We start from the raw sequence: 25,488 nt of genomic DNA on the forward strand, positions 1-25,488 counted from the left end.
GAACACAAGGTTCCAGACAACACAGCCCCCAGGTTCATCAGGGCACACAAACCTCTCTACCACGGTAAGGTGCTGGTTCTTCAGAGAGGTATAAGGGGGGGGGGGGGGGGGGGGGCAGATATCAAAGAGTGGGTGGGCCCAGCCCGTTCAAGACCACACATACTTAATATGTCCTAAAACGCATGTTAACTGAAATAAGCCAGTCAGAATGGACCTCCTTGAGTTCTCCGATTGGTTGGTTTTGTGGCACATTTGTAACGCTGTGCCAACTTGAGCGAGCAGTGCCGAGCACACAGGCAAACCTGAGCGCTCACAGGGTGGAGAGGTTGAGCGAGAGGGAGAGAGAGCGCGTGCAGCAGTCTGCTTGTGCGCGGAGCAGGAGTTTGTGAGAGGGCTTGGAGTAAATTGTGCTTGCAAAATATGTTTTATGCTCAATAACATTTTCCATGCTCAACATTTTTCATTGCGTGCTCAGGATAGAGGCACAAAAATAACGCCATAGACGAGAGTCCGAAGTACACGATTCATTCGAGGGAAAATGTCAGTGTCTTATTGAGTCGAGCACCTCCCCGAGTGATGGGAAGGTGATGCCCGCTGTCACCTTTCTCTTTAGCTGCTGCACAAACACTTTGTGTTCTGCAACTTCCACACAGATGGGAAAGTGTGTGCGGGCAGGCTGAATTCATTCATTGTCCCCAAAGGCAGACCGAGGCAACAATGCAGCAGCGGCTCTCATAAACCCGTATGTGTCCGCCTTAAAACGAGTGTCCAGTTCCATAATCTGCCTATCAAGCACATGATTCAAAATGTTGTGTAGGTCCTTCACAGGGGAGGCTTTGCCCAGCGTAGATTCACTTTGCCAATCGCCAAGCTCTCCGAGCAACCTCCTCTTTCGCGACCCAGTGACGTCCCAGGACGTCCCAGGACGTCGTGTTTTTTTATCAAATCATCTTTCAGTGTCACAAGTTCAATGAAGTCAGCTTCTGTTTTCCTCAATGTAGTATAGTTTTCCTGAGGACCCTCGATTAGATCGATGCAATCTGTGACCGTTGTAGTGGAACATTGCAGGCCTTTTGTTGCGTAGTCGCTAATTTCAAACAGCCTGTTGAACATGACGAGAATAAACACACATGTATTTGTGATGAGTAAAGAAGCAGCAATTTGCAGTATCTCATTCTGGATATCGGGGCTTGTAAGTTTCCCGTTCACCGGCAGGTCGTCCAGTCGCCGTTTTATTTCTGGGTCATAGTGAGAGATCATAAATCTATCGATTAGATTTATGATTCGAAAATGATAAAAGTAGGGTAGACACGTGGATATTATCCGGCTGAACAAAACGTGCATTTATCAAACAGGTTGGTTTCCCACAGATCTTATTTCGAGCTATTTCCAAGATCCTATGGAGAAATCTCATGGCCTTTTTGTCGAGGGAAGTCATGCGCAGATTACTTCCGGCTTTTAGGACGCGTCACTGCACCACTCTATATCTGAATTTGTAAAGAAGTAAGTAAGAAGTAAATAAAAAAGTATTGAAAGTCAATTTACAATACGCTACATTCACTGGCTGCTGCGACAGATTTTCCAGATCATTTTCCAGCTACACGTACAGTAAGTTCTTCAGAAACTCAAGAAGCCACCGTCTTCATTGATGTCAGATGAATGTCCTCACAGTCCTGTGGGGAGAAAAGAAGAAGAAGACACCATGAAGTCAGTATAGTAGGTACTGACTATAGAATGAAAATATCAGAAAAGACGACATAGTATATATGAAACAAGTTGTATAGTAGGTCAAAATGAACATACAAAAAGTAGATTAATAGTATTATGTATAGTATGCCTCTACTAAAAGGAGGGGAGGCCACCTTATTAAATAATTATAGACCCATCGTCAGTTCTGGCCAAGGTTCTTGAAAGCCCAGTGAGTGAGCAGGTAAAGGAGTTTTTAAGTAACAATGACATCCTATGAAAACATCAGTCAGGCTTCAGAAAGCAACAGAGCAGCATCACTGCCACGATGAAAGTGGTGAAAGATATTGCTAATATCTTGGACAAAAAGCAGAGTTGTGCAGCTCTGTTTATTGATCTTTCCAAAGCGTTCGATACCGTCGATCCTCATATCTTGAAGCAGAGGCTGGCCAGTATTGGCATATCCAGCCATGCAGTGGGTGGTTTGTGAACTGCTCTCTGAAAGGTCCCAATGGGTTCAGTTTAATGGACTGTCTTCTGAGTGGTTAAACATTGCTAATGGTGTTCCTCAAGGTTCTGTTTTAGGTCCACTTTTATTCTCCATCTCCATTTTATTGACCCAACAGCTTAGGTCAAAATGTGGATGGAGCAACATTACATTTCTATGCGGATGATACCGTGATGTACTGTGCAGGTCCCTCCATTAGGGAGGCTGCTGTTAAATTACAGGCTGTTTTTAATATTATTCAGACGCAGCTCCCTGAGCTTAAGCTTATTTAAAATGTTGATCAAACTAAGGTAATGCTATTTTCGAAAGCCAAAAAGACACCGGAGACCACTTTGGATATTGTTACTACGCAATGAAAAATACTTGAAGTTGTTGCCTGTTATAAATACCTAGGTATCTGGCTTGATGGTTGCCTCTCTTTTAAACTTCAGGTCAATAACCTGCTTAGAAAGCTGAGGGTGAAGCTAGGGTTCTTCTACAGGAACAAGTCCTGTTTCTCACTTGAGGCCAGGAAAAGGCTCTGTGACCTTTTGACCTGTGCTGGACTATGGGGATCTGGTCTATATGAATGCACCAACCTGATCAAGTTAGATGCCGCCTCTCACAGCGCACGGACATTTGCTACTAACTGTAAAGTATTAACTCATCACTGTACCCTGTATGCCAGGGCAGGTTTAACTTCACTCACTGTACGGAGGCTCGGTCACTGGTACATGTTCATCTACAAAGCCATGTTAGGTAAACTACCATCTTCCATCTGCTGTCTGATCACACGGAGAGTTGAAAGTAGCTATTGCCTGAGATCTCATGCTGTGGTTTTGTTACATGTGCTAAGTGCTAGGACTGACTTAGGGAAAAAGCTTTTATGTGCGCAGCTCCTCTAACTTGGAACAGTCTGCAAAAAGAATGGAAACTGAGCAATTTGGTTCCACTGCATGTTTTTAAAGCTTGGATAGATGCTATGTAATCTGATACTGTTGGTACCTGTACATGTCGTTAGCTATGCACATTGTAACCCTGTAACTATGCTGTATGATGTCCTTTTGTTTTTCTGTTGTTTTATGTTTTTATGTCTTCATGTGTAACCGAATTGCTGCAGGTCTCCCTTGAAAAAGAGATCGATGATCTCAATGGGATTCACCTGGTTAAATAAAGGTTTGAAATGAAAAAATGAGCTCCCCCTTGACCAGTTGTGATTGAAACACATCAATAATCATGTATATATATATATATATATATATAATATTCTGAAATGGGCCATTATGCATAAGGAGTACTTTTACTTTTGGTACTTTAAGTATATTTTGATGCAGAATAAACCATCTTCATGTTTAGTTTGTTATCAGTGAATTGTGCCTGCTAAAGTTGGGCTATCCATGGAAAATCATTGTTGTCATAGTCTTTGGAAATGGTTTTATTCTCAAAGTTTACTTTATATTTATTGTAAACATTTATTTATAGGCAATAAATGAATGCTGATTTTTAAAATAGTTAATAGTTTATCTCACATTTTCGATATATGCCGTTTTTTTCTTAAATTTTTTCCATGGACAAAACATGTTTAAGCAACAGAACATTTTGTAAAATTAATTAATGTATGAAATGTGTACATTATCAGAGCCTGTAACCCAGAAGTAAGGCAAGGCAAGTTTATTCAAGGTGCTTTACAAAAATGAAAGACATTCAGACAAAGGCATTTAAAAACAGTCATTAAAAAGAAAAGATAATAAAAGACATGAATAAAAAGTACATGAATAAAAAGTTGCAGTTTAAGATATGAATAGTTCAATTAAAAGCAGCGGCGAAAAGAAAAGTCTTCAGCCTGGATTTAAAAGTAATCAGAGTTGCAGCGGACCTGCAGGTTTCTGGGAGTTTGTTCCAGATGTTTGGAGCATAATAACTGAACGCTGCTTCTCCATTGTTTAGTTCTGACTCTGGGGACAGAAAGCTGACCAGTCCCTGAAGATCTGAGAGCAACCATCCAGGTCCAAATGATAGCTTCTCTACAAACAAAACAACATTTGCAACATCCATGAATTGGTGTGACAATTGAATGCAGATAACAATAATAAAGGTGCACAGCTGATATAAAGGGACACCTAGTGGTTAAAGCACGTTATTGAATTGTATTATTTGTATTATTCGATATTAATAGCATCCCTATAAAGTATATTCATTACTCGTTATTCTCTACTAATAGTTAATTAAAGACTGTATATAATGACTATTTTGCACATCCCTTTCAAGATTTCAAGATTTCCTGAGGTTTATTGACATATAATATTATACACAACTACGGTGTAGTTATGCAATGAATGAAAAACTTGGGTCGCAGGTTCCTCAACAGTGCATTACAAGACGTCTATCAATATGTGTGTATACCTCCAGCAATGTTAACTATGTTGAAGCACTTATTTTAACTGATATTATAGTATTATACTCTTATAAGATGTATGTAGATAGTATAAGAAATGTGCAGAATATGACAGTTTATTGGTGGAGGTATACACACATATTGATAGATGTCTTGTAATGCACTGTTGAGGAACCTGCGACCCAAGCTCTAAAAGACTCATTCAGCATTGTAATATGAAAGAATATGTACAGTTATAGTATACCAAAACACACTTCTACGATACATCTGTACACATTTTTGAGGATTTATACATGCTATGATTGATAATGAATAAATAAACAAGCGTATACTTTTAACGTTGGTACCCAGTACGAGCTGGAAAAGCCAAGAAGATACAACTTCTTATTCAACAACCAAACAACCGATAGGCAGTGGAAAGTAAGTACATTTACGATGTTTTATATTATGATAAATATAATAGGCTACTGTGAAAAGATCCATTCTGCATAACGAGTACATTTTAATGTTACATATTTATACCGTTAAGTGTAATTGGCTGTATACATTATTCTCACAGCACAGTGTGTACAGCCACTGCATAAACACACTGCTCCCGTTCATGAATGATAATCAAACAGCGGATAATTACATTCATGTTCAACAGTCACCAAACACTGAAGGTAACTTTGTAATGGTGTGTAAATGACCTTTAAATCCTAACGTGAATCTGTATTAAAGCACACCACTTTAGAGTTTACTGAAGCACAGTGACTAATCTACTCCCAGGCATTATTTAGTCAATTTACAACTAGTATGGAATAAGAAAAACTGCCCCTCCTCCTCAGCCACTTCCTTCGGCTCTCCATCAGGGCGAGCGCCACCTGCTGGCCGCTGTGGGGGTTACTGCGGGGTGAGAGGAAAAGTAGTCCTTCACTGCTTTGGTGAAACAGCGGGAGAGGCAGAAATTATTCTGATTCATTGGACTACACACACACACACACACACACACACACACACACACACACACACACACACACTTATAGAATGTATTGTGTATCCTATATATTATTGCATTTAAACAACTTCAACATTGTTGACAGCACATCTGGATTTCTTGGCCAAACGAGATCAATCTGGAAAATATATATTTATATTTTTTTGCAATAAAATCCTCCAAACACGCAGGGCAACTTCCAATCCGTGTGATTCTACACTGAGGTGGGGAAAGGATTTCTGCCAGAGCAGAGCTCAGAGTGATATTGATTTGTTTAAACAGCACGGAGAGAACAGCACACAGGAAAGGAGGCCAAAATCCCACTGAGGCTGTGACTGTCAGCCAGGGTCAGACGTGTGTTCTCCGTAGGATGTGAGGATCCAGGAGGCGCTCGAAATGAAGAGAGGAAAGACGGCATAAGGATGATTCTGGTTTAAGACATCTAAAAAAACTCATGTTTCTCTTTACTTTTCAGGCATTTATTTTACATTTTTAAAATATTCTTCACCTCGGGAAACAAATATTTTGTCAAAACAATCAAGGCGTACAGAAGGGTTGATGTTATCTCAGGAACTGGTGGCTGTTGTACTTCTGCATGTGGTTAATATTTCCCTTTTAATTATTTATAGAATACTTTAAATGTATTTTTGCTGCTTCAATTTTCTGAATAAACATATTTTCTCAGACAACACTGAAACAATTATTCAATCAGTCGAAAATCATTCCATAATATCTTTATTACATTCATGGTCAATATCAAAAATAATCACATTTAGAGCATGAAGAGAATTCTAGTTCTTGTAAACAATAAATATGTTTATATTTAGTTCAGTAAGATTTATCAGCCGTCTAATACACTCGTTCCCATTTACCCATCTTCTTTTAATTCAACTGAAACTACTAACAAAAGGAATGCGTTCTATAAAATGCAATGAGGGATTTTGAGGGTCAATTATTTACAAAAACAACTCGCTACAAGAGAACACCACATGTTTCTATATCTGGATTCTGCCTGACGACGGCTTTTATCTGACTGGTATAGGGCTGGCCTCTGAACTGCATTTAGACATTTAAAAAGGAATGATTTGAATCCGTCTTTATTCATTTGAGTCAAAAGAAGATAACTTCAGCAGCCCTCTGTGTGAGAGATCAGTCCAACAGCGTGAATGCGGCCGTAAGTGCATCAAAGTAAAGGTGCTCAAAGTGTCAGTATGACATCAACTGTACATGCACACAAGTCCCTCATCGTTCAAGCGTTCCCATCAGAGGCTCCATGGCAGCGAGGAAGCAGGCTTCGAACTCCTGATCTGAGAAGCGAGCCACGGACTGCCGAGCGTTGCTTCTGATGAGCAGCCGAGCGGCGGGGGGCAGAGCCAGGATCCTCTCCACGGCATCCGCGTAACTGTCCTCGTCGTCCGCCAGGAAGCCCGTCTGGGCCCCCTCGAAAGGAACCACAATGTCCATCTTGGGACCGCCGGACTTGTGCGCCAGAATGATATTCCCTGCTGCCATACACTCCACAATGCCTGGGGGGGAAGGAAGAGCAGATGTTTTGAATTGCACAAGCGCATATTGCATTTAGGGTTATTGCAATTAACACAGATTAATGACCTATTCCAAAGTGTTCGTTCCACATGGTGTGCAGTCCGATGGTGGCGTCTCCCAGCTCTCTCTTCAGCTCCTCGAAGGGGACGTTCAGTTTAAACTCCACCCGGTCGGCCACTCCCAGCTCCTGGCAGAGGCCCCTCAACATGAGCACCCGGTCCTCGTCCTCCTGGTTCCTGCACCCACCGATCAGCACCAGCTTCAGCGGCCCCGCCCTCCCCCGGTCCAGCACCTTCTTGAAGGCTCTGATCTGCAGCCGGTGGTCCTTCTCGGGCCTGAACTGCCCGATGGAGACGATGGAGTGGCACTTCTTGTCCCCGTCCTCCTCCAGCGGGATGTCCAGGAAGGCGCTAACGTCGCAGGGCGGGTAAACCACGCTTGTGCGGTTGGGGGCGCGCCACAGGGACAGGATGTGGTCCAGGGTCCAGGAGGAGTTGACCATCACCAGGTCGCTGCAGGAGCCCGCCATGCCGTAGAGCAGGGCCAGCAGGCAGTAGTACACCACCTTGAAGGCACTCAGGAACAGGCTGTTGGAGACGTAGTCAGCGTTGTTGAACCTGGGGTGAACAAGAAGGGTTAGTAAGCAGGTTCCGCATGTCTCTTAACTAAACGCCTCAAACTAATGAATCGGAAAGTGAGAAAGCCCCTTAAATAAATGGCTTTCTTACTCATACTAAGTATGGAAGAAGCTGCCTACTCCCTTTCATATTTTGCAGAATATTTAACTTCTTCATCTAGAGTTAAAAACACACGGAGAGAAACGTGATTACCTGGGGTTCCTCTCTCTCACTACAGACAGCATGTCAGTGCTGATGGTGGGGTAGTGGACGTAGCTCCCCACGCTGCAGCCCCCCAGGTAGCGGAACAGAGGCAGAGTGAAGGCGAAGCCCATGGAGTCGATGTAAAGGTCCGGGACGAACTCCATCAGCGCCTCCCATCCCAGGAAGATGGAGCCCACGCTCTGCCCCAGCAGCGTGAAGTGAGGGAACAGGCTGGGCTCCACCAGCAGCCGGTGCCTCAGGAACACAAACTGCACCGGGCGGGGGAGCACGATGTTGAATCTCCGCCTCGCCCCGTCCAGGATCTGCTGACCCGTGACACCCAGGTCCCCCGTGTACACCACGAAGTTGATGTCCACATACCTGTGATTCAAAGTCTTTATTATCATATGCACAGTAGCTACAGAGAAGTTATCAAAGTCAAATGTATTGTCAATCTTTCAGTTTGTGTGTGCAGACAGAGAGATCGAAATACAAAAACAAATATACATAAAAATATCTATGCAAATATGTATATACCTATATGTATATAAACACACAATCAAACCACACATTTATACATATGCACACATTAAGACACAAAACACAACAATAAATATATACAAAAAAGACATGGCAATGACAATGCAACAATGAAACATAATATTTATAAGACATAAAACAATAAAAATAATTACATTTGCGCAAAAAGAAAAAGAGATACACTAAAAACTAAGAAATGATGCATCAGCTTCACCTGCTCTGCAGAGCCCGGAGGGCACACCAGAGCACCCTCTCCCCCCCACCACCAGCGTTGCAGTATGGGTGGAAGAAGGCCACGGTGGGACGTCCATCCCTCGCCCGCCGAGCGCTCCTGTTGCTCTGGAGCCAGAAGCGCACGGCCAGCACCAGCAGGACCGCGACCGCGACCAGCAGCAGCACCAGAACCACGAGCGGCAGCAGCAGCTTCCACAGCAGCCTGACACACACACAGGGACAATACACCTTATTTATATGGAACGCTTCAAAGTGAAAGTTTCAAAGGGATTCTAGGAGAAGGGTGGCGTGTAAAGCTAATTAATTAGAACAGCTCATAAAATAAAAGCAATCACATTGAGGCTTTTTAAAGACATCGATGTGACTTCTCAATCACAATTACAGACCTGATTAGTAATACCCTTATCTTTAAAGGCTGTGACCATAACAGATTAAAAGGCCAATATTACAGGCACAATCTGAACTGTTACCAAACTGTGGGAGAATATAAGATAACTATTATTGTGACTTGTGAATTTCTGTTCAAGAAAGTACTACTTCTTTCACGTTATTAGTGTTCATGACGCAACAAATAAAATCATAATAAGTTCAAATGTAAAGGGATATTACCTTCTGCAACATTAGTTTACTACTATATAAACACCGTTAGACTACTGTACAACAAGAACAACATTAGTCGTAGGAACAGAACAAAACTATAGCATGTCATGTATTTATCTCAAGACTACATCCAAACAATAAGCCTAATGTCGTCAACATTGTAGCAGTAGCATGGATTGTATTAAAAGCTACCACAACAGCTCTTAACTACACTTTCGAAATTGACAATGAACATCTTATATATACACAGTTGAATTGTTAATTTGAATCCTGATGTGTCTTACCTAGTTAATTCGCACAGACAGAGGACGAGCTGATCGTGGCCCGACATCTTGCCAAATGAACAACACACCACTTTCCTGTTCTAGTCCATTCACGGATATCAGTGACAGCACTGATATCCGTGTGGCGCCCCCATGTGGCGCGGAGGAGGTACTGCACCGAGTTGATGCAGAGTCAATATGTGGAAGTATTTTCAGACAGTATTTGCCTCTGAAATGCAGTGAAGTAGAGTCAGTGTCTATTCTTTGTATATTTACTGCAGTTTTTCATGTATACCAGTAGTCTGATACAATATGTACAGTTTGAAAGGGTGTTAAATTACATTTGGTGATGATTAATGGTTTTTTTGTTAATGTAATAGCAGTCAAAACAGGACCGGTCAAATTTGACCGCTAACACCAAAGTAAGAAGATAATAGAAGGGTTAATTCTCTTAATGTCTTTCATTTTTGTAAAGCACTTTGAATTGCCTTGTGTTGAAAGGTGCTATATAAATAAACTTGCCTTGCCTTAAATGTACTTTGTTAATTTCCATCACTGGTATTCTGGTTGAGGTGGGAAGATACAGTGTCATCACTTAAATGATTTTAGTAAAGCTTACTTTTATTTAGGCATCTGTATATCATAGAACAACAACACTTACGTACACTCCCTCTTTAGGCCACGGTGGCTGATCTATGCCCTCGTCTTTTAAAAGAGTAATGTTTAACTTCTAAATAAATAGTGTACTAATCAATAATGTGTGTGTGCTGTCCTCATGGTTCTAGTAAACGTCTATCATTTCCAGTCTGATTCCTGACATCATGAAGGCTCTTTTGATTTGGTTTGTTTTAATGAATTTGGACAAACTGCTGAAGACGGCACACTGCACAGAAACACAGTAAGTTGATTTGGTTACATTTACAACAACGCGTTTCCTATTCATTTCTAATCTGTGAGGCAACTGAATTCCACAAAGGAAACAGGCTGTGACACACTTATGCAAACATGCCTTGTATGCGTGGTCTCTGAAAAGCAAATGACAACGTTTACAAAGCTTATACAAATGTCAATAATACATTTGAAAACATTGTGAGGTTCTGCACCAGCTGGACTTCACTTTTTAATGCCTTGCTTTCTTTTTATTCAGAGATCAAGTTCTATCAATCACCCCAAAAACACTGGAGCAAGTAGACATCTTGAAGAATGTCTCCACTCAATATGAGGTAGGAGTTGGATTTTTTTTTCTTCATGTGATTTGATGTATCTTCTGTGAATCACCTTGTTTGCCTGATTTCTCCCAGACAGCCTTGTGGCAGCCTGTTTCCCCTCATTATATTAAAGAAGACACGCAGGTCCACCTGTTTGTCCCTGCAAACAGCTCCGAGACCGTCAAGGACCTGCTGAAGAGACACGCCATAACACACGAGTACGTCCCACACACGATTACATTTCATCCAAGTTGAGCAAGCGGTCTGGAGTCGTTCTTGTGTTTTCTCAGGGTGCTACTGGCGAACCCCAACGAGCTGATTGAAATGCAGACGAGGAATGACTCCACTGACCCGAGGAGCAGCTCGACCTTCTACGAAAGATATCACAGCCTGGAGGATGTATGCTTTCCATCTTTAAATATCAGATTCTAGCTACACAGCGTTGACTTTTTGACATCCAAACACACTGTGTCCATTGTAGATTTATTTCTGGATAAACAGGACTCAACAGGACAACCCTGACACTGTGAAAGTCATTCTCATTGGCTCCTCATTTGAGAAGCGTCCACTCTATGTTCTAAAGGTAATCTGATTCATTACAGTATACGCTGCAATGTGAATTAAGTTGTTTTTATAAACATGTATTTAAATGTTCTCTTTCAGCTGTCTGTAAATAACAGGCCGAATAAGAAAGCAATGTGGATCGATTGTGGGATCCATGCCAGAGAGTGGATCTCTCCTGCTTTCTGCTTATGGTTTGTACAATATGTGAGTATATTAAAGATAGTAATCATAAAGTGGGAATGTACTGTATTGTAGAACAAGGTTTTGTTTTGTTTTATACCACGGTTTCAATGTTGTTTTTTTGCACAGTCTCTGTCATTTTACCAGTCAAACAAAGAGATTACCAACATCCTGGACAACATGGATGTCTACATCCTGCCTGTTTTGAACCCTGATGGATACCATTACACATGGACAACAGTAAGAGTACATGATGTGTACGTTGCTAAGTGTTGGATGGTTGTTAAGGAAGATATTTAAACTGGATTCATTTGCTTTTGTCTCAGAACAGGATGTGGAGGAAGAACCGCTCGACCAACATGAGCACCAAATGCATCGGGGTCGACCTCAACAGAAACTTTGATGCCAACTGGTGCAGTGAGTCCTTTTCCATCAACATGATCCACGTTTTAGGAACAATTTGTACTTTACAACTGGACGTTGAATGACATCTGAACACACCCTACACTACAAAGCTTCAGAATATAAGACTACATCTTGAAAGTGTGTTGTGTGTATAAGTGCTACTGAAGTGTGAAAGCTTGGTGACATGTTATGTGAAGATTTGCAAAGAAGGCATTGTTTCGGAAAACATTTACAGATGCAAATATCCAATGCTAGTAACACAAAGAAGATGCATTCAAAAACAATGTCTGAGATTGCATATGCGAGGCTCACCTGTATCCTGTAGTGGACATTTTGTTAACATGCATCTCCTTTTACTCTTTTGAGCTACTCCATCAGTCCCTGATGTGCTGTACAGAGGACATCCTGGTCTTTCCAGTGATATGTCATTGGTTAAAATTGCATGCTGGGAAGTTCCTCTTCCTTTTCATCCAAAATGGCTGGCATACGAAAAACTAAATTGTATAGAAGCGGGAGGAGAAGTCAAATATTGTTGAATAATTGTAATTTTTACCATGAAAATCATATATATTGTTGTTTATTGTCATGTGAGGAACTATATAATTAGTTCTGAAAGCAATTCAATAATTCAAGTTTTGAAATAACAGCCCTTTTATAAATGTCCATTCTAGAGGACGTCAGGACCGTCTTCATGGACATTATGACTCAATATTGTTGCAGGAGACGGAACTGAAGCAGACATTTTCTGCACCAGAAAGTTCAGGGAGATTCAGATGTTGAGCTCTCAGATGATGAGAGAGGTGAGGCTTTCACACCTGGGATAGAAGAGGGTCAAGAAGAAGGGGGGAAAGATGCAGGAGGCTCCATGAGCGCACAGATAGATACATAGAGACAGATAGGGACGAGCTGGAAAGACACGGCCCCCTGTGGGCCAAGAGTAGCACGTATGTCTTATTGTTGTTTGTATTTTAAGTGGAGCCATGATGAGAGTTGCCTCAGGAATGCAAGCTTTGTTTCTATGAGCAGGTCAAATGGAGACCACATCCATAAAACTAGTCAAGATGACCCTACAGCCCGTGCTGACTGGAGTCAATGAGGTACTTTCCCACTACATCGACTACAAAGTCTTTGAAGATCTGGAAAGATTCAAGCTGGTTTTGTATTGACCAAATAAACAGCAATGTTCAGATCAATTACTTATTCATGTTTTAAATAAAGGTGAATGTATTATTGTATTAATATCACTCTATAACCATAATACGTTACATAGTCCATCTGTTAATTTTGGCTGTCTTTTCAAACTAATATGGTCCCGACGTCCTCTACAGTGGACATACTGTAACATTTTAAAATTAAATTAAATTAAAAAAGTCTAAATTGCAAGATGTTTTCGTAACCCTAAATAGGTAGGAAATCACAAAAAAAAGGAAATTGGAAGACACGTTTTTTCCTCGGGTCCCAGGATATATAAACTAAAGTGATTGTGTGTCTTCCAGCGGAGGGAGCCTCTGATCAGCCCTGCTCTGAGATCTACTGCGGGGCCTTCCCTGAGTCTGAACCAGAGACGCAGGCCGTGGCCGACTTCCTGCGCAGCCACAAGGACATCGTCCAGATCTACTTCAGCATCCACTCCTACTCTCAGATGCTGCTCTTCCCGTACTCCTGCACCTTAGAGGAAGCAGAGAACCACAGCGAGCTGGTGAGCGGTTGCATTTATAGATGAGATCTTTCAACATAAAAGCTCAGAAGACATGATGGCTGTCCACTGTTGCCGTAAACCACATTGCCCTCACGTCTTGAGGTTAAAGGTGGGGTAGGCAAATTTGAGAAACCGGCTCGAGATCGCTAGGATTTGAAAATACACAACCGGAGAAAATCTGCCACTTCCTCACAGAGCCCCGCCTCCAACACACACGAACGCGCACATGACCAATGAGGGCACGAGATAAGTTTGTGCCCCGATGGAAGGCTGACAGGCAGGTAGGCCATCCAATCCGGCTAAACGGATTGGTTGTACTTTTTACAGTATTACGGCTTCTACAGATGACTTTTTTTTATGGATTTGTTGTCAAAGCACTTCAGATATTCATTGCTATCGGGATGTTAAGAGCATTCCATGGAATATAACAATCTCGAGCCGGTTTCTGAAACGTACCTACCCCACCTTTAAACACGGAAACTCTTGGTATCTTTTTTCTAAATATGTGTTGTTTTTTGTAAAGCTTGAAATGGTCAAAGAAGCTGCCCAGAAAATCAAAAGACATTACAGAAATAACTACAAATATGGTTCTGGAGCAAATACAATATGTAAGTCGTGCTTTGTTTTCAATCTAAATCAGCGATAGTAAATTCAGTGACTTTCATATTATATTATTTTCATATATTCATATGTCGCTCAACAGACCTGGCTCCTGGAGGTTCTGATGATTGGGCGTACAAACTTGGCATCAAATACTCGTTCACATTTGAGCTCCAGGACCGCGGGCGCTATGGCTTCCTCCTTCCGCCATCTGAAATCTCCAAAGCCTGCAACGAAGCTCTGCTCGCTGTGAAGACTATTGCTCTAAAAGTCGATGCGAAAACACAAGCTCCAACAACTCCTGCTTAAACTGTGTGAGCAGCAGTGACTTCATATAATGGAATAAAAACGGTGTCAAAAACAGAATTAACTGATTTAAATTACAGATGAGGGGAGCAATAAGGTAACAGTGTGTCACTCAAACTGCGTCATCATGCATCTGTCAGATGATAATAGTGATGAAGGCTATTGTGGTGTTAATATATTATCTCAACCACACCCGTGTCAGATGTGATGCAAAGGAATACAGCAGCTGCGCATTCAAAATAAATAAAATCAAAAACCTTGCTGTGTGAATGTTTGGCTACTTTCAGGATGGCAGTATCAACATATATGTCTTTTTAATACTTTTTTGATATTTCTTTAGTCACAGTGTCCCTCAATTTATTTTTTAATTACCTCAGTCTGTGTTTCCTCTCTTATGCTGATTGGCTGGAATCCAAAGTGATGATCTTGGCTTTGAAGTCTCACATGTCCCCAATTTCATCCTCCTAATGGACTCTAATGGCGCTCAGAATTTGACAAATGCTCGTTGGAGCTTTCAGGACCAGAATCGGCAGTAAGTGTTGGCACTAATGGCAGCAGCAAGACGCCTGGCCAGGGAGCGCCGCCGCAGGACCAACACATCATAAATCACTTCCACGCAGGCCAACATGGCGCCGGATCAAAAGCCGAGCTGAAAGTTGGAAGGAGGAGCCGTCTTTACAGATTAAAGAAACATGTAATATGTCTAACACAAAATGATCATTCAAGGAATAAAAACACGTGACATGTGCATAAAGATTTATTTTTTGTTGAAAATAAGTGTTTCTCACATTGAACCACTAACATATCTGATGTGAATAAGATAAATGAACTATACATTGACACTGATGTTTACTTCAAACAATGTAACAAGGCATTTGTATCATCCGTAATGTGTAAAGACAAGTGTTCTGTACATTTCAATGATTGTTTGATCAGTTGATTGATACTGTCTCTTTGGGTGAGATTGATTGTACTCAATGTCAGTGTGACAGTACAACGTCATGCACACATCATCCACAGTATGTCAACGTTGGGATCTTCTGAAGGAATTTCCCCAAAGGTGCGGTTTCCTTATTTTAAACATTCGTTCATCTATTCATTCATTCATTCATAGGTAGGCGGGCCTGCTGTGAATTTCACTTCCAGTACGACTCCTTCACAGTGGTGTTACTTGACATCCGTTCACATACTTGGTGATTGGTCTTGCACTGTCAAATAAGTCCCAAAAGTGCAACAAGAAAAACACAAGCAGAAGTAAAAGAGGACCAACAACACTGCCATCCCTGCTCGGACCTATGGCTGGTTTCCCAAGAAGCATTTCGCACTATGACCCTCTTTGGCGATGGCTTTTTAAGATGGTTTTGGCACCGTGCTGCCTTTGGGAAACCCCGAACATTTACTCCTGTTAACAAGGACGGCGAACGTGGGAGGTCAAGTGTTGTTTTATTCTTTCAAGGGAAAAATCCACCCTGTGTCCGAGGAGTGATACGTTGCCACCTTTGTCTACTTCTGCTATATACAGGAAGCAGGTAGAAACCGTTTTTAGAAGGAGTGGATTTTTCCTTTAAACCCCTCCATCTTTAATCTATCTAACATGAATTCATTTGCTTTCTAATTTTCTACCACCCCTCCCATCCATCACCTCCGACAGGCTGCTACTGCACGCTGCAGGCGGGGCAGCACGCCTCCCTCCGGTCCGGCAGGGGGCAGAAGTCCATCTGCCTCACGATCTCAGCGAACAGCTCGTCCACCATGGTCTTGCTCTTGGCCGACGTCTCCATGAAGGGGCAGCCCCAGTCCTCTGCCAGCGCCTGGCCCTCGCTGGGGGACACCTCCCTCTCCTCCTCCAGGTCCACCTTGTTCCCCACCAGCACCACCGGCACCTGCTGATACCTGGAGATGAGAGGGGAACATCAGAGGCGTGTGCATGTGAAATTCCCTGCTTTGTTGCAAGCTGAATTTCTTAAGGATGACTAAACTCAGTGACATCATGAGTGTGTGTGTGTGTGTGTGTGTGTGTGTGTGTGTGTGTGTGTGTGTGTGTGTGTGTGTGTGTGTGTGTGTGTGTGTGTGTGTGTGTGTGTGTGTGTGTGTGTGTGTGTGTGTGTGTGTGTGTGTTGTTGGCCACTGTATTTGTTAGATGCTGAAACAATAAGGGGTTTGAACAATGCACAATGGAGCAAGAGGAGAGGGATACACAGCTACATTCAGCTCAGCTTCCCAGGAGGCCTGCACCCCCCCCCCCCCGGTGTCCGATATCAGTGGGCGGTCCCATTAGCAAACTGTCACAGCGGAAAGAAATAACTGCAATGCTCCATTTACTCCTGGGTGCATCATACATGTGCTGCATGCAAGCTGTACATTTAAAGACTTCCACATTCTTCTTTAAAATGATTGTCCGTTCTCCACTTTTCCCAAAACGCACTAAGCATTTCTTGAAAAGCTTTGTTCCCGCAGTGTGTGGCCGACCATCCCACTCATCTCCATCCATCAAAACAAGGAAAGCAGGCTGCGGAGAGTAATGGTATGGCGTATTGAATAATTGAATGAGGCTAATGTGCTGCTCTCTGAACATAGGCCTTGTAACTATTTTCTACTTTACATAAGCTCTTTGTTTCGCATCATTAAAAAACTGTACAGTATCATTGTAAGAGCATGTCCAGAAGGCACACACTTTACGGCACATATGACCAGACTTTTTCCAATGTTTAATACCAACATGGGGACTTGGGATTGCACATAAAAACTACCAATGCAGATAAAGTTAGTTTTAAAGGAGGTTCACAGATATAGATTTAAAACAGGGACTATTTCTTCAGTAGAATAAAGTAGTTCCAATGATTGGTTATCCATGTTGCTTGTGGAAACAAACATACTCATGTTGTTCAGGTACTAGATATTTCATTTGACTTAGAAGCCCTTCATGTTTCCTCAAATTAAATAACTACAGCATGTCAATTACAGAGAGGATAGATTCTCACTGTAGGTAATGGTGCAGGCCAGCTAATAGCCCCGACCATCAGTCATCCCTAAGTGCCTTCAGAGCGCGGCGTATTGATCTGATGGTGCCATCGAGAAATTAGCTCTTATCTACAAATGGGTGGCCTGCTGTCACACTGCTCAGCAAGGAGAAGCGCTGAGGCGTGGAGAAGAGCTGAGGCGTGGAGAAGAGCCACGTCTCACTGAGCCAACGAGGGGCCGAGAGAGGGAGGAAATGAAAGAGAGAGGTGGAGGACACCTGAGCACCTGCTGAAGTGTCCTCGAGCAAAACAGAGGCTCTCCTAGCTTCAATGGGGCTGACCTCCCTCAGGGATTCACATGACTGAAAAAGCATCTTGAAAAGTGAAAATGGAAGTAAAATAAATAAATAATTACAAATGAAGTCAGGGAGTTCTTCCTAATTGGTTACCAGACGTGCTTTAAGACTGTCAAGGAGAGAAAACTCGCTCAGGAAAAATTCAAATGTCAACAGCTTCCCTGCAGCGTGACATTTCTCCACCGCACTGTACCACTACCACACACACACACACACACACACACACACACACACACACACACACACACACACACACACACACACACACACACACACACACACACACACACACACACACACACACACACACACACACACACACACACACACACCACACACACACACACACACACACACACACACACACACACACACACACACACACACACACACACACACACACACACACACACACACACACACACACACACACACACACACACACACACACACACACACACACACACACACACACACACACACACACACACACACACACACACACACACACACACACACACACACACACACACACACACACACACACACACACACACACACACACACACACACACACACACACACACACACACACACACACACACACACACACACACACACACACACACACACAGCAGGACGAGCATCTCGCATGGCCGTGGAAAAGATGGAGTCTTGAGGGTGTGAAGTGTGAACAAGGAGAGCACCATGCAGACATGTATGCAATGTGACAGCCTCGCAGGAGAAACTCTATATATAACTAAAGACACAGGGAGAGCCAGCTTCTCGGTGGGGAGGTTTTACAGAGTGTTTGTTGCAGCATCAAACTACCCCTCCCTCCTCGCCAGAATAACTGAATGTGATCAACCCAGCACGAAGGAAAGTGAGCCTGCGGGGACTTGTAGGCTGATATCATGCGTGATTTAAGAATACTCAATGTCTGACATTAAACACGGAGTTTATTGCTTTATCTGCTTTCTACATTTCGGAAGATATACTTTTTACTCCACTTCATCTATTTGCAGATTCAGGTTTTAAATAAAAACCCATAATGAGATTGTGATGCATCGTTATAGATTAACTGACTCAACTGTACATAAAGTCAATCAAATTAGCTCAACCTCGACCAGCTACAATATTTAAATTGTTTATATTGCAATGCTTTAGAAAAGCCAATAAGATAACACCGTCAGAGGCCATTCTTTAAAGTTAGGGCTAGTGTTATATAAAACGGGTTTAAAAGGATGTTTCCAGGCCAATTGTACTGGTTTATTGCATGCAACTTTACTGCTTTTATATGGTATCACTTACCCACAGCTTTCAAACAGCTGTATCTCCATGACACCGTCAACATGAAATATGTTCTCAGGGTTTTTGGGGGAGATACGGTTGCCAATGCAAAGTACTTTTTTTTTTAACATACTGAATACAAAGCAGGAGAAAATAACAAACACTGCTAACGTGTTTTGGGTCCAGCACAAGAGTTGGCAGCAATGCATCCTGGGAATTATCAGCACAGTTGGAATGTGTTTGGATTGCTTGGCTGTACGAATCTGCAGCTTTTTGTTTTGCAGTGGGAGCGGAGTCACGTTGCATTCAGGGAACAGGCAACAGCAGGTGGTTGACAGGAAATGAAATTATAAGGAGATATGGATGTTACAAATCTGTATCCAATTCCACAATATTGCTGTGAAAACACTCTTTCAGAACGATACTCCGGAGAGCGTTATCAGCCGCGGGCTTTTCACAGGAAAGTGCTGATGTCCACTTTTTCTGACGCAATCATCTGTATGTCAATTTGTAAAAAGCTGCTGCTGCGGCATCCTCATCAGTGGAAGCAGAAACTTAGATAACTAGCTGATACACATTTGGCCTTTAAAGCACAGTTAACACCCGTTGCCTCTGCGGGGTGTTATTCCTACTGTGGTGGAAAAGGCACACAAAGAGAGTCAGTGTTTACACCTCACAAAAAAGATGGATTCGTACATTTCCCACTTAGCTTTAGGGTACAACAGCCTTATTATTACTGCTACCTGCTGTGCTAAGTAGCAGAAGTGACTTCACTAACTCGTGTTTACAAGCCCCACAGCGCCGGCAAACACATGCAAATTGCAGAAAACACATGCCTTTCCAACCTGAAGGCCTCCAACCCTCTTTGCTCTCTGCATCTGCTGTTAATTAGCAGTTCGAGGAGCCACACTGGGTGACAACCAGCCATGTATCTGCGATTAGGAAGGGACAGAGTATTCAGAGAAACATATAGCGCCTACGCTGAGTTAACTCCCAAAGGGTGTTACTGCTGGAGAACAAAGATAAACTCCGTAGCATCCCATACTCGAAGAGGAAACAAAATAACAAGCGCACACATTCCTGTGATAAACACAGCAGATGGAAAACATCTTCAGATTGTTTCTTTTATGATGAAACCCCCAAGCTTCATTTCCATCTTTAATGGTGCAGCCCAGCTCCTACAGTATTATCTTTACTGAAGATGCCAAGGCAGTAAAGGCAGTATGGGAGTAGAGAAGAAATAATTAGTTTTATTATTCCCGCTGTTCTGTGCAGAAGAATAACTCAAAGTGAGACATAAAGAAGTGTAGAAGTAATAAAGGGGGAGGAACTTGAATGTTCCCAATCCCCCGACAAAAGGCTTTCAACAGCAGAGTAGCACTGCTGAAAGGACTGGACTAAAAAGAGAAATGTGTATAAACCCTGCACCACCATGCACTTTAATTGAAATGTAGGTAAAGTAAGAGGCTGGGAAGAACTACAAACCACCTGAGATTCACAATCGTTGTACCTGGTGCGATGACAATAAAGGAATTCTATTATATTCCATTGTTTTTTTTATCCGAGTAGCCATATGACTATTTCGTCACGTATGCTAGTTTTACTTATCTTGTTGGGTTGCCTTCTTTATAAGTAAAGGCACAACAAGTCAATCGCGAGCTCACAATGCATCGTGGGAAATGTAGGAACTAGAGGCACACTCCTCAAGCAGGGGCCGGTTTTTCGGTAACTCCAGCATGCTTTGAGGAGTTTATCAATGGACTACATTTACCAACAACGATGATTGGCAATCCACATAAAAAGGAGCCAAATTCTCCCTTTTAAGGAAAGACATTCTGAGGTTTGAAGCTGATGCAGAAAACACAGCTTGTTATGCCAAAAACATCCTTTTGGTCGCCCTGTAAACATTCCCATAGGATCTGGAATCACAATCAATCTCACTTCTGTAGCTGAATGTGGGAAATCCCAGATACACTTGAAAGCTATTTAAATGTCCCCCCAAGGGGTCATAAGATAAACCTGATGTGTTGCTTGATGATAAGAAAGATGGGAAACATGTTTTTGATGCAAACAGTACCGCTGTTTTGTTCTTCAAAGTGTTATAAGAGAACCTCTTCAGGGCTGGTGTGAGATATGTTGAAAACACTTTACACCGAGCACTTTACTAAAGCAAGCTCGCTGCTTAACAACTCTTCCCATCCTGATGGCAAACACTAAAAGCCGGAGGTCGGGAAGTTGCTTTGTACCTACACCAAAGTGCCCCCTGGGACACGTAGTTTTGGTCTCTCCACCCTATTCCCACTCAGCGGTGCGTGATGCTCACCTCCTGCTATTAGACACAGCATCAGTGCAGCGTGAACACGCAGCTCCAGAGCTTTGAACGGGCCTCCTCCTCCGAGCAGACGCACAATAAACCTTCACAGGCAAGCCAGGAGATTATTAGATTGTGCGGAGGGCTACACCCAGATGTTGTTTTCACAGATAGCAACCGACATGGGTTTATTTTGTTAGACTGAAGTGCTTGAGTCTAGGGGGGTAAAGTATGTCAGAGGGTGCGTTCTGGATAACATATGCATCAGTTATACACATGTGTAATGTAAAAGAAACATTATTTTTATAGAGCAATACTTTTAACGTGCTGGTGGTGTTTTAGCTCCTGTCAGCTGCTCTATTACGCAGAGTGTATTTCCTGACACTGACTGCACCTCCTCGAGTATATAACTCAGCACAATGACAATTATATGTGGACTCACAACACCTGCACCACAGAGCACATACCATCCCACTTTTCCCATGCCCCCTCCCACCTCCTGCATAAGCATTCTGGTTTATTTGTCTCCCTAATGGAGGCCTGATGTGTTCTTGGCTTCCAAGCCAACACAATCCCATTAAGTTCTGGTGAGTGGGCACATACTATATCTCTGTGTGGTGCTTGTTGTTGCTGCTGGCTCAGCAAGAAGTTTGGGAGGAGGGAGGCTGATCTCCTGGAGACAGCTAATGGAGACGAGGAGCTGATTGTGTGGCTTGTTTCATTAAAGAATAAATGTCTGCATATGTTTAAAGAACAACAAAGCCTATCCTTATATACACTGGTAGAGATGTTGCATGAATGCCTTTGCACGGTCCCATTGCACGCTTAGAAATGAGACACTAATGCAATGAAAACATACAGTAAGAATCTCTAATTCAGACGCAGAGCAGTGTGAAGTAAAAGTATGAAATATTGATGGATATACACTTGAGGCTGGCGGTGGCTGTGTGTGCAGCTGCATCGGGGTGGCGGCTAGCGACTAGAGGCGGCACAACACAGTTTTATTCTTCGTTATATTTCTCTTTTCAAAGGAGTTCCCTCACCCACTCGTCCCGCTGTGTTTCTGTCAGCAGTGTCGCTCTCCTGCTTCCTGTGACGTCTGGGCCACAGCCAGGAACTGTGGGGGGGGTGTGGAGGTGAAAAGCACTGCACCAAACTGTGCAAGTAGATTACTATAACACAACATGCAGATGGATAATTGTGTTTCTGTCCGTTTTACTGATGAAAGGCTGGAGGAACACAGCATGTGAGATAGGATTTATTTGTCCCAAGACACAGGAAGGCTCCGTCTACTATGTGACAACCAACCCTAAAGGTAAAATGATATTTGTTTACAATTTGGTCCTATTTTTTGTTGGACCAGTGTATTCCCGGAGGTAGAAGTCCAGCACGTAGACAACTGTGCAGTTTGGAGGGCGTCAGCAGTTTGCCCCTGATTCCAGTCTTTTCGCTAAGCTAACCATCAGCTGCACCTTCACAATAAACAGACACTCCTATCTCTTTAAATGTCTTATCCAAACTGTCTGTTGTAAATGTCCATTTTCACAATTTAAAGGCCGTCTAGGAAATAGGAAATGTAGCCCTTTTACTTATTACACTTCATTTTTTGGAGGGTTTAATTGTAAATATGCTCGCCTTCATTTTGACAGATGAGGAGAAAATAAACCAGGGATGATATCTGCAAAAATGTTTACCGTTTTTAAACTTTAAAAAGGGGAAATTATTGACATGACACCAAACCGATTTCAAACAATCTCTTCAATTCCTTCATAACGTTTAGATGTAGCTGATTAAAACAAATAGATTCCTCACTTGCACTCTGGTCTGGCTATGTCCTTTAAGGGAAACCATGTGACCACCAAAAGGAAATATCCCAGTTTTTCTTTCGCTCTTTCTCTCCCTGCCGAGGATGAGCTCAGTGGATTTGTTGAGTAATGGTCTGAACTGATCAAAGCCATCCAGAGTTAGTCATGTGAGAGAGACCGAGGATATCAATCCCAGGGAGAGTTCAGCGGGTTGATGTATGACAGGTGAGCCGCAGCTGGGCCTCTTATGGGGAACATATGAGCTGCAGCTTCTCACGCAGCGCTGGAGGGGATCCAGACACAAGAGGAAGAGGAGGGATGATATTTTGGCATGTTTCCTGCTGGGCCTGATTGTAAAAATAATCTTAAATGTTGGCGTGGGATAATTTTGATCTTTCAAGGGCCCTTGGGAGGATCCTTGGGGTTCTCCATGATGAGAATTGTATTCCACTATAAATCAAAAAGGATGACAATTACATTCCTATTCCACTAACACAACCAACTTTTGGGGTCCATTCCCCCACCAGGATGTGACCATTTAAAGGGACCTTAATAGGCTAGCATCACCCCTATTGCAACATGACTTTATACAAGGAGTGTCTCACCTTTTCACCCTGATGATCTGGTCTCTCATGGGCTTGATGTCCTGGAAACTTTGCTGGTTGACCAGACTGTAGACCAGGATGAAGCCTTGTCCGTTCCTGATGTAAAGGTCCCTCATGGAGGCGAACTGCTCGGTGCCGGCTGTGTCCAGGATCTCCAGCACCGACGGAGAGGAGTCCACCTCGATCTCCTTCCTGTAGAAATCTTCAATGGTCGGGTCGTACTTCTCTATAAATGTCCCGGTGACAAACTGCACCGTGAGGGCGGACTTCCCCACCCCACCGCTGCCGAGCACCACCACCTTATACTCTCGCATCCTGTGGACCTAAACCCCGCATGCAGAGAATAACGCGTACAGCAGCGGATAAAAGAAACGCATCCCCACGCACAGCAGTCTAGACTCACACCACAGCCATGACACAGGAACAGCGCGCAGAGAAGGAGACAGAGGAGGAGGAGATGCTGCTGCAGAGACAGGCGGGATGCTGGAGCATTTAGCCCAGAGAGGGACAGCCTCTACTGAAATATTCCCACGCTATCTTGCAGGGATTCCAGTGGCATCCATAATGCAATAAGGCGTCGGTGTGGTAAAAATAAGATTGGCTATTATTAGCAACAACTAGACGGCACATCTTATGTGCAAAACAATAGGCTAACAGTATGTCTGCACACTCAGTGGGGTACAGTACCGTTAAAGGCGAAGAGCCTATTTATCCTTAAGGAGGCTCCAGAGCTGCTGGGAATCCACGCCTCTGGAGTCGGTGCAGCCACTGGATGATGTTACTATTTCCTGGAAAGTATGGGGGGTGATTAGTGCCACATAGAGACAGTGGAAGAATAGAAATGACAAAGATATAAGAGAAGCTTATGATAATGGGAATGAAACTGAAGCCGTGTTACTTAATACAATTGTTATTTAAACTGTCAGAGGAAGTTTTCTTGATTGTAAGCAAACTATTATTAGCCCTCATTTTGGAATTACACTAGATCAGTGCATATTTAATTTAACACACATCAATGTTGCAAATAAACATAGTTATTGTTGAAGTGTGGTTAAGTTTAGACTAATACAAGGTGAACAATGGATGCTGGTCCCATGCCCCAGACTCTATAACATCACATAGGGTCACCAAAGGGCTTTGTCACTCAAATATGGGTTTTTGGCATTTTCTAAATAACTGATACTGACACTATAGTCATTGAACCAATTAAAAAGGTAATATGGAAATAGAAGGCAATAACATTAGAGAAAAACAAAGAGAACATTAGACACGTTGGAAATGAACAAGAAATGTGCCTGGGTTTATAAATAGTATTTTTTAAAAGATAATTCTAAGATTGAAATGTAAAAGATGGAACTGATTCTGCAAGTCTGAGGGAAACTGGGTTCACCTACCACAGGAGATGCTCCTCACACTCAGCAAAGTGTTTGGTACACACTGCAAAAATAAAAAAATTATATTCACATAAATATACTCACCAAAGTCTTCGGTTTGTTTTTTCTACACCATCAATACTAATCCATTAAAGCAGTAGTATTGTTGACCCTTCAGATAGAAATGTATTTCCCCCTGCAAACAAGCTCCACTGCAGCAACAGGAAATGACAAAGAAACAACCAATCAAGTTTGTTTGTCCTTATCATAATGTTCATC

The 25,488-nt window shown here is 42.7% G+C and overlaps 3 protein-coding genes across 3 annotated transcripts; 1 reads left to right on the forward strand and 2 right to left on the reverse strand.

The window, feature by feature from the left end:
- Window positions 1–6,262: 6,262 nt before the first annotated feature.
- On the reverse strand, window positions 6,263–9,675 carry alg11 (ALG11 alpha-1,2-mannosyltransferase). The gene is made up of 5 exons (XM_034096648.2): window positions 9,569–9,675; window positions 8,665–8,886; window positions 7,920–8,291; window positions 7,156–7,706; window positions 6,263–7,070 (listed from the first exon to the last, which is right to left on the reverse strand). The coding sequence occupies exons 1-5, from the start codon at window positions 9,613–9,615 to the stop codon at window positions 6,787–6,789; spliced, it is 1,476 nt and encodes a 491-aa protein (XP_033952539.1). The 5' UTR covers window positions 9,616–9,675; the 3' UTR covers window positions 6,263–6,786.
- Window positions 9,676–10,304: 629 nt separating this feature from the next.
- cpb2 (carboxypeptidase B2 (plasma)) lies at window positions 10,305–14,769 on the forward strand. Its single transcript, XM_034101095.2, has 11 exons — window positions 10,305–10,445; window positions 10,695–10,770; window positions 10,849–10,973; window positions 11,046–11,154; window positions 11,237–11,338; window positions 11,419–11,523; window positions 11,629–11,739; window positions 11,826–11,916; window positions 13,401–13,603; window positions 14,127–14,211; window positions 14,307–14,769. The coding sequence occupies exons 1-11, from the start codon at window positions 10,369–10,371 to the stop codon at window positions 14,510–14,512; spliced, it is 1,290 nt and encodes a 429-aa protein (XP_033956986.1). The 5' UTR covers window positions 10,305–10,368; the 3' UTR covers window positions 14,513–14,769.
- Window positions 14,770–15,250: 481 nt separating this feature from the next.
- LOC117459935 (ras-related protein Rap-2a-like) lies at window positions 15,251–25,252 on the reverse strand. The gene is made up of 3 exons (XM_034101107.2): window positions 25,231–25,252; window positions 23,837–24,624; window positions 15,251–16,402 (listed from the first exon to the last, which is right to left on the reverse strand). Exons 2-3 carry the CDS (start codon window positions 24,148–24,150, stop codon window positions 16,165–16,167), a joined length of 552 nt encoding a protein of 183 aa, XP_033956998.1. The 5' UTR covers window positions 24,151–24,624; window positions 25,231–25,252; the 3' UTR covers window positions 15,251–16,164.
- Between the last annotated feature and the right edge of the window lie 236 nt (window positions 25,253–25,488).

This window comes from Pseudochaenichthys georgianus, chromosome 2, assembly GCF_902827115.2.
Source record: "Pseudochaenichthys georgianus chromosome 2, fPseGeo1.2, whole genome shotgun sequence".
Lineage (NCBI taxonomy): Eukaryota > Metazoa > Chordata > Actinopteri > Perciformes > Channichthyidae > Pseudochaenichthys > Pseudochaenichthys georgianus.